This window comes from Lytechinus pictus, chromosome 19, assembly GCF_037042905.1.
Source record: "Lytechinus pictus isolate F3 Inbred chromosome 19, Lp3.0, whole genome shotgun sequence".
In the NCBI taxonomy this organism is placed as follows: domain Eukaryota; kingdom Metazoa; phylum Echinodermata; class Echinoidea; order Temnopleuroida; family Toxopneustidae; genus Lytechinus; species Lytechinus pictus.
The window spans coordinates 402,501-415,630 of record NC_087263.1 but is presented as its reverse complement, the minus strand read 5'-3'; the positions used below and the strand labels follow the sequence as shown (position 1 = coordinate 415,630).

The window sequence follows — 13,130 nt, the reverse complement described above, 5'->3', positions numbered from 1 at the left end:
AAAAAAGTTGCTTGGCCGTGAAAAAAAATAATTTCACGGCCAAAGAAATTTGGCCGTATTCTGGCCGTAAAACAGAAATCTTGGCCTTGAGTTTTCATTTCTGGCCTTTTTCATAATCAGATACAAAATTTGATCAGAAAATCTACGTCATTAGAGATAGATAATCTATATCCATGGTCTATGTATCCAAATGCAGTCAGGTCTACGCACGCATGTGCCACGGCGTGTGCTTTACATGGATTAAGTCAAAAGTTTTATGAAACGGGCCCCTGATCTAGCTAATTATGCATATATTGCATGTCTGTCTACGCATGACCGCAATCACAGCATGCATTCTCAAAACGCGCGATTAGTTGCGTGTGGGTGAGAGGATTTTTATTTTTATTTGGCAACCAGTCACCATCGTCATATTTTCGCCATCATATATATTATATTCTTAACGTTGGGTGAGTTGGGGGGGTCCATATATCAATATGCATACTATTCATCATTTAAATATAACAGTAAGGAAATTATCTGAAGGCTGTACATGTTTGGTTAGTCATGACCATATAAAGATGTAATTGCAAAATAAACAGTTTTTGGCTATATGTGATTAAAAGTAATCAAAAGCAGCCCAACCTTTACATATTACGTTTTCTATTTTTTCTGTTTTCTTCTTTCTCAATTCTTCCTCAACTAATTTTCTCTCTCTCTCCCTCTCTCTCTCTTGTAATTTTTTTCGTCGTGAGTTTTGAAAATCCCCCATGAACTGAAGCTTGGCATATGATTATTGGGGATTATTGGCAAAACAAAACAAAAAAGCTCAATCTTTTTAATGCTCCTCGAATATAGCTGGGTAGTAACTGATGAACTAGATCGAAATGCGAAATGGTGCTTTCATCGGCCCGTTTTCCTCGAGTCGATATAGTCACCATAGAGTTGGATAATACACTTTATCCAACTCTATTATAGTCACCAATGTATGTGTGTGTGTGTGTATTTGAGTTTTGTCAGACGTGTATCAATCAGATATGACTATTTACGTCTGGGACCGACCTTTAACGTCACTATCCGAAAGACGTGACCAGGGCTCGAACCTCGAACCTCTGCATCAATTTGTAACTTCCCCACAAGCTTGGGTTACAGGCGCACGCCACAACGCCCACTTGTAGGTATACCCCATAGAGATGTATTCTAGTAACCCCGACTTTGCGAACTATTCTCCGCTCCAGCACCCGTTCCGCACGGTTTACATCAGATCATACTTTTTAAAGTATGCAGGCTCTATTAGGGAAGCACATAGCATCATTAATTGAGTATAGGGGTATGCCTAATTTGTTCCTAATGTAGATAAAATTTGGCCGTGAAATTTGGCCGTGAAAAAAATTGTTTGGCCGAATTTGGCCGCAAAATCTGTTGAGTTTGGCCGTGAAGACTAGCGACGATCTGGCAACCCTGCTTCCTCCTCCTCCTCCTCCTCCCTCTCTCAGTCTTTCCCCTCGCCACGCTATTTTTTAATTTCAATTCAAAGTAAATGTAATGACAAAATATGAATAGGCCTAATAAGTGAAATACAGGACTAAACTAGTTATTGTAGCCTATTCTTTTATTCGGATACATAACAGAACATTGAACGCATGCATCTATACAGGTAAGTAGATAATTTATAATACACGTAATACTTGGAACATTTAATAGAAAAATGGTCTAAATTAAAATTTAAAAACACGGAAGAATCTCAGTGAGGTGATGTTTGTTTTAGCAGTTTGTGTATTTATTGTAGAGGGACGCACCATTAGATACCGGGGGGAGGGGCTGGAAGTTTGGGTTGATGTAATTTTCTCCCCTTTCTTCTTTGAGTATTTTTTTTTCCTTACTTCATTGAGACAAGCCCCCCCCCCCCCCCCCTTCAGATGATTTGTCAGTGGGCCAAGTTTTGTTATTGTTTTTTTTACTCTGAGTCAATTTTTTTTTGCTCATATAGCAAGTCAATGTGTTTTTTGGAAAGACTTCCAGCCCCCCCCCCCATTCTTGGATATCTAATGGTGCGTCCCTAAATCTGAATTTCCCCTTATGTTCTTTCTCCCCCCCCCCCCCCCCCCATCTCTCAATACAGCAACGAATTGAGCATTGTACTCCGACTGCTTCAAATTTATTCTAATGAGTTCAAGGGTGGTTGGAAGGAATAAAGAATAATCATTCTTGAGAGAAACCTTTGAAACTATTTGTGAGCCAAAATAATTTTGTAATCTTGAACTTGATTTGTTAGGCCTGTTCATGGTAGTTAACTGCGCAAGAGCAGTAAAAGGTCAAAAACCATGAATTGATGAAGGTGGTTTTCAAATTCACTGACATTGTTAATTGTGTTTTGATGATTTTTCATATATTACTTTTAAAATATTTGTTCAATCACATCCAAGCTGAAGAGTAACAAACCACCCGTTCACACGGTAAATAAAATCGTAATTTGAATGATGATTGGAGTAAAAAAAATAAGGCTAATGACGAATACATAGCACGTGTGAAACCAAACTAGAACATGATTAGAATCATGAACGTTAATCACAGTCACGATTACAATTACAATAGCAACCATCATTACAATGATGATTCAAGATTCACGTGTGGAAGACCCAAATTCTTCATAACCACTGGTATATGACAGTAGCCCAAACTATTAGTCAAATGTGCCAAAAGCAGACAATAAAATAAAATAAACAGCTTTCCAAACTTTACCCTTCAAGTGCTATTCTTGTCACTCGTTTTCCGTTCTTAGAATTTGAATGTTTTGCCTTAAAGAGATGTAGTGCTCATCTTTGTGAAAATTAAAAAGGTCATTTGAGATTAGATGATCATGAGCTAAATTGTGAACTTGCTTATCGATTAGCTGGAATGGAATTGAAGAAAGAAGCCTATGCACACTGTAAACACTGTGGTGTCAAAACTGACGCCAATTGGTGTTAATAGAGGACCACATCCCGAGGTGTTAAATAACACCCTAGAGATTGAACATAACACCAAAGAGTGTAAATGTAACAACCATAACACCTATATGTGTAAAACTAACATCACCAATTTAACACCGATGTAAAATAACTGGTGTGGTCCTCTATGTACACAGTGACTGGTTAACACCACCGTTTTTGCTGTGCAATAAATCATCACAAGAACTAGTTGGGGTGGTGGTTTTACCATCGATCTTTGTTAAAATGAGCTGATTTTGTAATTACTTAAAATCGTTTCATGTTAGCAGGTTGAGGTTCTTTTAAGTAGATAAAATATTTGTAGGTATATGAATAAAATGAAATACATGTAGATCTAATGAATTATATGAGCTATCGCCATAAAATGCCTGCATTTATTTTTCCAACACTATTTAGGTGTAGGGTTTAATACCAAGAATGTCTTAACTGATACACATGTGTATATGTCCTTAGAATAATAACGTTGTCATATATTGATCTCTATAAGAGGACCTCATCCTTATCATTCTGCTTTAGTTTAAATAAGTATGCCTATACTATAGTGGTTGTTTAAGGACCGGCAGCATTGGCAATTGCGGCACCGGCGCCGCCCGCTGCCGCAATGGCACCATATGACAATCCAGCGGCTCCAACTGACTGACACACCGCTACAACGCTTCCTGCAGCAACCCCTCCGCCCGATGCTATTGCTGATGCTGACATCATTCCTGCGGCCATCGACCCAGCCGTTATCCCCGCTGCGGTGAATCCTGCCACCCCGAGGGCTGCGGGTAGAGCGACCGTTGCAGCACCGACCCCGATGATACTGCCGAATACTGGCACCAAAAATGCATCAGCACCTTGTCTGGGAAAACAATAATCACAATATTAAAAAGAGTTTAAACGATAACAGGAAAAAATAAAATTCACATGATATGCCTACTTCGCCATTATCATCATCATAATCAACACACAGCAAAAACTGTGGCGTTAACCGGCAGGCGCGTAGCCAGGGGGGCGGTGGGGGCGGTCGCCCCCCCAAAAAAAAAAAAAAAAAAAGGGAAAAGGGAGAGGAAAAAAGGAAAATGGAAGGGAGCTTTGTGTTTTTTTTATTCTTTATATTTTTTATCAAAAGAGAAACTCCTTCACTCTTGCTCCAAATTTATATATGTCTTTATGTCAATTTCCAGCTCATTACTAAACAACCATAATTTTGGGCCAAACATATTCCTGATTTAAAAAGAGGAAGGTATCAAATTTGTGTTTTATCAAATAAAAAAGTACAATATTTTTTATCGAATTTTATTAGGTGGTCTGTCATTAAGATGACAGATCACCTATTATATTCGTCAGAATTTTCTTTATTTTTATTGCCAAATCTTTGTCCACCTCTATCTCAAAATCGGGCTTGTCAATTTCCTTGATTTTCATGTCATGTATGGGCATCATTATGGACATGGGAATGGAAGCTTTTCAAGGTTATCAAATCATGATGACGTCATCTAGGCGCCATTTTGTAAAATTAAATGATTGATCATATCATCGCAACTAATCATCAAAAATCATCCATATTTGCATCATATCAAGTTCAGGTGACAGGTCATCAGGACATATCATCAGAGGTCATGCAAAGGTCACGACGCGCACGTACGCGCGCGTCAAAATTTTAAATTTCCCCAAATCGACCGTGGTCAAGTTTGGGTACGTTTCTGGTCATTTTGAGCATGTCAAGAATTTGCGCGCGCACAGGTATGCGTGCGCGTTCTTGCACCTACCATCGTTATGCATCTTCGAGTCATCATTTCTTTCATGTCTTTCCATTGTCCATTATACAAATATTCAATGTTGATGAGTGCGATCGTTCCGAATATTGCATGAGTGTGCAAGTTGAAACAGTCTATTCAACGACGCGAAGCGGAGTTGAATAGACAGTTTCAACTTGCAACGAATGTAATATTCGGAACATCGCACGAATACAACATTGAATATTTGTTTTATACAACACCGATAGCTTACAGTTTAGACTAGATCCAGATAAGCTAGATCTATAGGTCTAGTCTATGACTAACGCGCGTTAGGTCTTATTTTGCTTACAATGTTGTCTTTTGATCGTCGAGTAGATTTACTCCAGTAATTCCAGGAGAATCACGTACTTTCAACATAGATCCATAAAGTCATAGATCAATGAAGTCCAATTTGTGAACGAATTCCATAAAATCGAGAAGGAAATCCAAAAATAAGCAGCGTACCCTGGGAATAATTAACTTAGCAACGTACATACGCGCTGTGTTCAGCTTAGCAACGTGTATGCGCAGTAACGTACATCGGTCAGAGATACGACAACGTGATTATGCGCGTATACCCCTAATTCACTTCACGTGTACGGGGCATGTCCATGGGTTCAGTGTGCCCAGGGATCTTGCAGTGCTGGCTCATTTACTTCAGCGTGCTATAGTCGACTATAGCACGAGCGTGCAATAGTCGACTATAGCACGGCTAGCATATCTTAGTGTGCTATAGCTGATTCCTCTGAATGTCATGTGACACGCTTTCATCCAATCAGCTGTCAAGGATCTATCCATGTGTTGTATAATATCTTCTGATTAATTTGATACCTCATTCAGCCTCTTACGACCAATAATACGGGAATGCGCGTCCATTCAAATTTGCATTACGCGCGCGTAAATGGGCTAAAATATGCCTATATAAAAGTCACTGTAGCTCTTCAGGGAGTCCGTTGACCCCAATTTTTCTTTTCATATTCGAATAGAGTATGAATAGGAGATATGATTTCATGCCACATTTGACTCTTAATTACATCGTGACGTCATCAAAATGGCGTCGGAACTAAGAACAAGTGTTTTCTGTTTCATGATGTCACCACAGTCATTTAAATTTATTTTAATTCCGTAAATCTTGGTCTGTTCTCGCCAAATTTTCAATATGTTTTAGCTTAGAATGTACATCCTTTAGACAATATCTCCACTGTTTCATTTTAAAGCTTGTACTATTCTCAAAACTAGAATTTGTAGAGTTTTGTCATCATGCCAATTTGGAATTGCAAGAATGTACATTCAATGTCAAGTTGACAATATGTTTCCTATTTTGCTCTCTGTGCTTGTCGAACACACTGTGGCCGACTGGATAACACACCTGACTGGTATACCAGGGTTCGGTGGTTCAAACCTCGCTGGACCCCCTTTTTTTTTTTGGTCCTTTTTAGGTGGTCTGTCATTAAGATGACAGATCACCTATTATATTCGTCAGAATTTTCTTTATTTTTATTGCCAAATCTTTGTCCACCTCTATCTCAAAATCGGGCATGTCAATTTCCTTGATTTTCATGTCATGTATGGGCATTATTATGGACATGGGAATCGAACATTTTCAAGGTTATCAAATCATGATGACGTCATCTAGGCGCCATTTTGTAAAATTAAATGATTGATCATATCATCGCAACTAATCATCAAAAATCATCCATATTTGCATCATAACAAGTTCAGGTGACAGGTCATCAGGACATATCATCAGAGGTCATGCAAAGGTCACGACGCGCACGTACGCGCGCGTCAAAATTTTAAATTTTCCCAAATCGACCGTGGTCAAGTTTGGGTACGTTTCTGGTCATTTTGAGCATGTCAAGAATTTGCGCGCGCACAGGTATGCGTGCGCGTTCTTGCACCTACCATCGTTATGCATCTTCGAGTCATCATTTCTTTCATGTCTTTCCATTGTCCATTATCTTCTGATTAATTTGATACCTCATTCAGCCTCTTACAACCAATAATACGGGAATGCGCGTCCATTCAAATTTGCATTACGCGCGCGTAAATGGGCAAAAATATGCCTATATAAAATTCACTGTAGCTCTTCAGGGAGTCCGTTGACCCCAAATTTTTTCTCACTCTTTTATATATTCAATATCTCATTTGGATATTTTGTAATTACGTCAATTTTAAGTTATTAGTGAAAATTACATATTTCCGCAACAAACGTCAACGTACTTGACCGTATCTTCATTATTACTGGTCAGTTTTCTTCCAAATTTTGATATGATATAGTGAAGACAATTCTCTACAAATAACGTGGAATAATTTTGACTTTTGACCACAGCATCAATGTGTTATGATGTGTTTAAATTTTTGCAAATTTTTTCTGGACATAATTATTGCGAAATTCTTTAGAGAAATGTTTTATTAACCAATTGTACAGTCTTCTTGAAAATTTCAAGCCCACTTGCCTTTCATTTTTTTATGTAGGACAATTTTTGTAATTTTGCCGGAACTTTTTAAGGGGCAATTTTAACATTGTAAAACATCATTTATGTATTTTTTAGTAAACGCTGCAATATTTAAACGCTTTTGGGTTGAAAATTTTCATTCCGGACATTTTGCGGAAATTCCTGGATTTTTTTCTGTTTCTTCATTTTTTACTTAATATAACATATAACAAATTTTCAGGTACCTTCTGTGAAATGAAAAAATTGTGCAATTTAGTTAATTACACATGTTCCCGAAATTTTGCGGGAAAATTGCCACTATTTGAATCTTTTACCTGACTTTTTTCAGTAAAAATCATCAAGAAAGAATTTTCAAGTAAATGTCAAAGTCATACACAATTAATAAATGGATATTGAAAATTTTTGACGGAAAATATTATTTGAAATGTTTCAAAATTTTCAGAAATTTGGTAAACATTTACAAAAAAAATGGTTCTTTTATCAAATACATCACTGATGAGTTTTGATGTGAATGCTGTGAAATTATAGCATTATGAAACTTCTCATTAAAATCTATTGAAATGTAGCAGAAAATTTGAACAAAAATATTTAAGATATTTTAGCTTTTAAGAAATATCACCTATGAATTTTCAAGTATTCTGTGAAATGAATACCCACTGACATTGTGAAATGTCAGTGGGTGAAATTTAAAAAAAAATGCTCAAAGTACAAAGAGTTTTTAACAAGATTTTGCATAAAAAACATCAAACTGTCGATTAAAAATTAGCTGCTGTGAAAATTAAGGCGCCTTTCATTGCGCAATTTTGGAAAGCCAATTTCGGTAAAATCGTCTGAGATTTTTGGAGAGTTTTTAAGCCGGCATTTTACGTGCTCCTAACTTTATTTCGTATTTAACATATTACATTATCACCACCATCATTATAATCATCGCGATTGCCATCACTACATTTATAATCACATTTAGCAATGGTCAAAATTTATTCCTTTGATGTCTATGATCAAGATTATGAATCATATCTGAATGATTCATTCCCGGGATTCATTTTATACAACAGTAGCCGACAATGAATGAAAAATCATGACAGACCACCTAATTCGTCCGCATGACGAATTAAAATCTAGTTAAACTTCATGTCATTTCCGTGCACATTGATCTCCTGTCCTGTTTTGCGCCCTCATTTTGAAATTTTGAATGACACTTAAGTTTCTTTATAATTCAAAATGAAGTGCTTCAGGATAAGTCAAAGAAATTCGGCATCCTTTCTTATCTAATTTCAATAAATCACAGAATTTTCAACTTTTTGCGCACTATTTCTTTTTGTAATGAAGTTCAGAAATCATAAGAAATCAAATGAATTAAGAGCCGTTGGGGTATTAGAGATATCTGCATTTGATGAAACGTCCGCCCTTTGAAATTTCAGAGTTTCATTTCTCTGCGCGGGGAGGAATATCTTCCTCCCGGTATATACACTTCTTCTCCTCTGTTTTGTGAGTTAAAGATATGCACTGTTGCTAAATATTGTTTGTAATAAAATCTGATCTTTCCAAGGGAAGTATTCAATATATCTTTGAGAATACCCTTTTTTCCGGGACAAAGTTTTTACAGTGCATCATCATCGCCATCATCGTCGTCATCATCATCGTCATCATCATCATCATCATCATCAGCAGCATTACCATCATCATCATCATCATCATCACCATCATCATCATCATTATCATCATCATCATCACCATCATCATCAACATAATTACTACCACCATCATCTTGATCATCACCGCCATCATCATCATCTTCACCATCATTACCATCATCATCAGCAGCATCATCATCATCATCATAGACCAAATGATTCAGTTTTTGTTTCGTCTGTTGTTCATCTGGACTATGTCTTGCTTTACTTCACATATAGTTGCCAATTCTACCGCTTTTTACACATTTTGACCGATTTTACTTGTCATTTCTGTTGATTGCAATCAATGCGATAAATAGGCCTGATAATTCCCTATAGAATATCCATGGTGCGTTTCATCAACACTATATCATATCTGACAACATTCCTTGATTTTGATTGGCTGAGAAGCATTGTTACTATGGTAATTATCGGATAAAACAGGACTTGTTGTATAATAAGTCCGACAAGTCCTATCTAGAAACGCTCCTCTTACAGGCCCTCAAGATGTAAGCTATAATCTTTTTCAGTGTCGGTTAATAATAGAGAAAAAAAGACGATTTTATAAAACACCAAAACGTATTTTGCGTTCATAACTGCCGTTTATATTTATGTTTTATATACATGCATTTCTATATATTTGAGGTTTGTCTCGCAGCGTGAGTGTAGTGTATCTTTTGTGTAAAAAAGAATGAGAATAATGTATAATGTGTATTGTCAACCATAACTACTACAACTATTCTAACTATGTAAACTTGAAACAGATGCCCAAATTAAAAGTGTGATATTCTTTGTAAAGTAACAGATGTCACTTTCACGAATGGATATAGTGAGGTGTCAGAGCAAAGCTCCACCCAAGAATAATTGATTCCGTTATAGTATGTTGCCCTATCTAGATAGAGACCAACGAACGTCGTGTGTTGCTGCCCTCTACGTTCGTTGATAGAGACGAGGGGGTTTCAAAATCGCGACGGATTCTACAACATAGAAAATCTATTGTCAAAAATCCCTTCAAGACAGGTTCGTGACAAAGTAGTCTTTGTCGAATCGGTGAATGAAAATCGGAAATCTAAAGAAGAAGAATGGGAAGAAAGAAGGCTGGTGCTAGGTAGAGGTAAGATATCTCTACATTTAAGGAAATTGGAAAATCTTAATTAAAAGAATATATAGTGAGAGTGAGGCAAAGGTATATTTACAACGAGAGACAAAACCGCAAAACAAAATAAATAAAAACACAGAAAAAAACAATACGAAGAATTTGAGTCCCCTTCCATGTAGAGTATAGGCATAAAGGGGAGAATGCTCCTAACCTGGGGACGGGGGGGGGGGGTGGGAAGTAGAACAACACTTTTTATCGTTTTTTTTTCTCTCTCTCTCTTATCATGTCATATATCTTGTTAATATTTCATTTTGTAATTGCTGAAACACATTAGTATTAATTTCTGGTATCTTTGAAGTTTGATGTATAATTTGTATAATTATATTTGTTATGGATTTATTGTATAATTTATAATTGTGTTTCAAATTGTTTGTACAAATTGCTTATAGAATGTGATTGTGTAAACTATTTTGATTTGAGAGAATACAATAAAACATCCTTTAAAAAAATAGCAGTTAGTTCTAGACTCTGAATAAACGAATGTTATCAGCTCAGAAACTTAGGACGATCAGGTGACCCCGTTCGCCAATATTCGACAAAGACCTCTCAGCTATTCATTGTGGTTTGATAGGCATTTCCAATAAATTTCTGTTGTAGAATCAGTCCCCGTCGCGATTGCAAAAACCCGCTAATGAATACCGAGGCAAAACATGCATCGTACTAAAAAAAAAAACCTATAAGTAGGCATGTCGTTGCTATTAATGTTCATTGCGGTTGAGTAATGATGACTGAATGGGAGCTACTAAATTGTGAGGGAGTAAAAACGTCTGAAATTTCAAAATAATGAAGTTCTGAAGTAGATAATTTGTTTGTTTGTCGATAAAGCTATAACATAATTGACAACGGTCCGAGTAACTGGGATACTCCTCATGCACATATGGCTAGTTGTGGGGGAGAATCTGAACAATACAAAATAAAAGTTTACCTTTTTATTAAAAAAAAAATGGAGGAGAGACTTTGAACAAATTACAAGAAGTTTTGGTGACAATCGTGTTTATAAAAAGTGAATAGAATGTCCCGGTTTAGGTTAAATCCGACGGCCTGGCCCGGCATTTACCATTTTCCTGCTTTTCATTCATCAGTGTTGGCATCTAAAGGCATCATCATCTTCTTAATCACCATCATAATCACCATCTGCATCACTATCATCATAATCATCATCATCATCACCAACATCATCACCAGAGGCGGACCGTGACCCGGAGGAGACAAAGCATTGGAGGGGCACAGTATTGTTCACAAAGAATGCAGTGCCCCTCCAGTCATTTGTCTCCTTCGGGTCATGGTCCGTCACTGATCATCACCTTCATCATCACCATCATCATCATCATCATCAACATCATCATTATCACCATCACCATCATTATCATCATCACCATCATCATCATCATCACCATCATCACCATCATCATCACCATCATCATCATCTTCACCATCATTATCATCATCATCACCATCATCATCAACATCATCATCATCATCAACATCATCATCATCAACATCATCATCAACATCATCATTATCAGTATCATCATCATCATCATTATCATCATCATCATCATCATCACCATCATCATCATCATCACCATCATCATCATCATTACCATCCTCACCATCGTCATTATATCATCACTGAGCCTGGGGACCACTTTCATTGACACTGGTTGACCAGCATCACCAGTGGATATCATGCGTGTTCATCGGGTTTCAAAAAGTAGTTTCCATGTTGAAAACGCACCCTTAACAATTAACCAAGTATTGGGTTTATGGTCCCACCCTTAAAGGCGTTACAACTCTAAGCTGAAAATAATCATATCTATGCACGCCTAATGAATATGCAAAATGAGGGGTGATGATGTCATATATACTTACTTTCTTTTTATGCTCTTACATGAGATCATAATCATTTCATATTTTCTTACATGATTATGTCTCCCTTAAATATGTTGCATCAATGATTATCTAAAAAAAAAAAACAATCGACTCTCCATTTCTTTTTCTTCTTTTTTTTCATTCTTGGAAAGACAATATTTGCAGGAATTATAAAATCAAAATTTATGTGAATTTCCTAATATTATTCGCCTTTTTCATTTCATTTCATTAGTGAGTATTAAAGTTCATGATTTAAGTGCAGTTTGAATATTAAAAGTGATCATCATGCTAACCATACAAAGAGTTACTCTTACAAAGAGTTACTATTGATCCAATCAACCACAACTATGGAAATCTGGCAACGTCATCATCTAAAATTCATGTTTGTTCAAAACATTTTCTAGATATGGTGTTTATTCATACATTCATAGTTTTCTTGAAAATTCAGGCTTCTTTGGGTTTACAAATGACATAAAAAATGCAAATTTTCTGAAAAAAAAATTTATGACGTTAATGGATTTCCATATACTTGAGGTTGATTGGATCAATTGTAACTCTTTGGAAGACGGGGCCCTTTTTTATGTTTAGCGTGATGATCACCTTTAATATTCAAACTGCACTTTAATCATGAACTTTAATACTCACTGGCCTGTATTCTGAACTCAGGTTTAAACCAAACCCTGGTTTAAAGTTGTGGTTTAACTACGGAGAGCCAATTGGAGCACAAATCCCTTACGGTACACGTTCAATTTATTAACTCATGACACCCAAATTGATCATAATTGTCTGGAAATGGTAACTTAAGTAGTTTTCTTCATTATAAAAGCAAAAGGAAACAAAATAGTAAACATAAGAAATATACAATATTAACAGAATTTTTGAACTTTTGGCTCCCCATAATTTTAGCACAGATGAGACCATGGTCTAAGTTAAACCTGACTGCAGAATACAGGCCACTATATGTCCAATGAAACAGACAAATAATATTAGGAAACTCACATAAATATTGATCTTATAATACCCGCAAATATTTTCTTCCAAGAATGAAAAAAAGAAGAAAAAGAAATGGAGATTTTAGTTTTATGGGGGTGAGCCCAGGAATAACTTACCCTGTGAGAAGAAGGACGATGCAAACTATTGGTAGGAGATTGGTTTTCTTGAAGCTCTCCATTTCTTATCAGCTAAGTTCTGGGAGAGAGAACAAATGACGGAAAATTTGTATTGTATGCAACTCTTCC

The 13,130-nt window shown here is 36.4% G+C and overlaps 1 protein-coding gene across 1 annotated transcript in view; it reads right to left on the bottom strand.

Moving 5' to 3' along the window:
- Positions 1-1,935: 1,935 nt before the first annotated feature.
- Positions 1,936-13,130, bottom strand: part of LOC129282469 (interferon alpha-inducible protein 27-like protein 2A) — a 15,810-nt gene continuing 4,615 nt past the window's right edge. Inside the window, exons 2-3 of the mRNA XM_064113834.1 lie at positions 13,002-13,080; positions 1,936-3,810 (exon numbers count right to left, since the gene is read on the bottom strand). Coding sequence (XP_063969904.1) covers positions 3,516-3,810; positions 13,002-13,063 — 357 coding nt within the window. The 5' untranslated portion in view covers positions 13,064-13,080 and the 3' untranslated portion in view covers positions 1,936-3,515. The remainder of the gene's footprint in view (positions 3,811-13,001; positions 13,081-13,130) is intronic.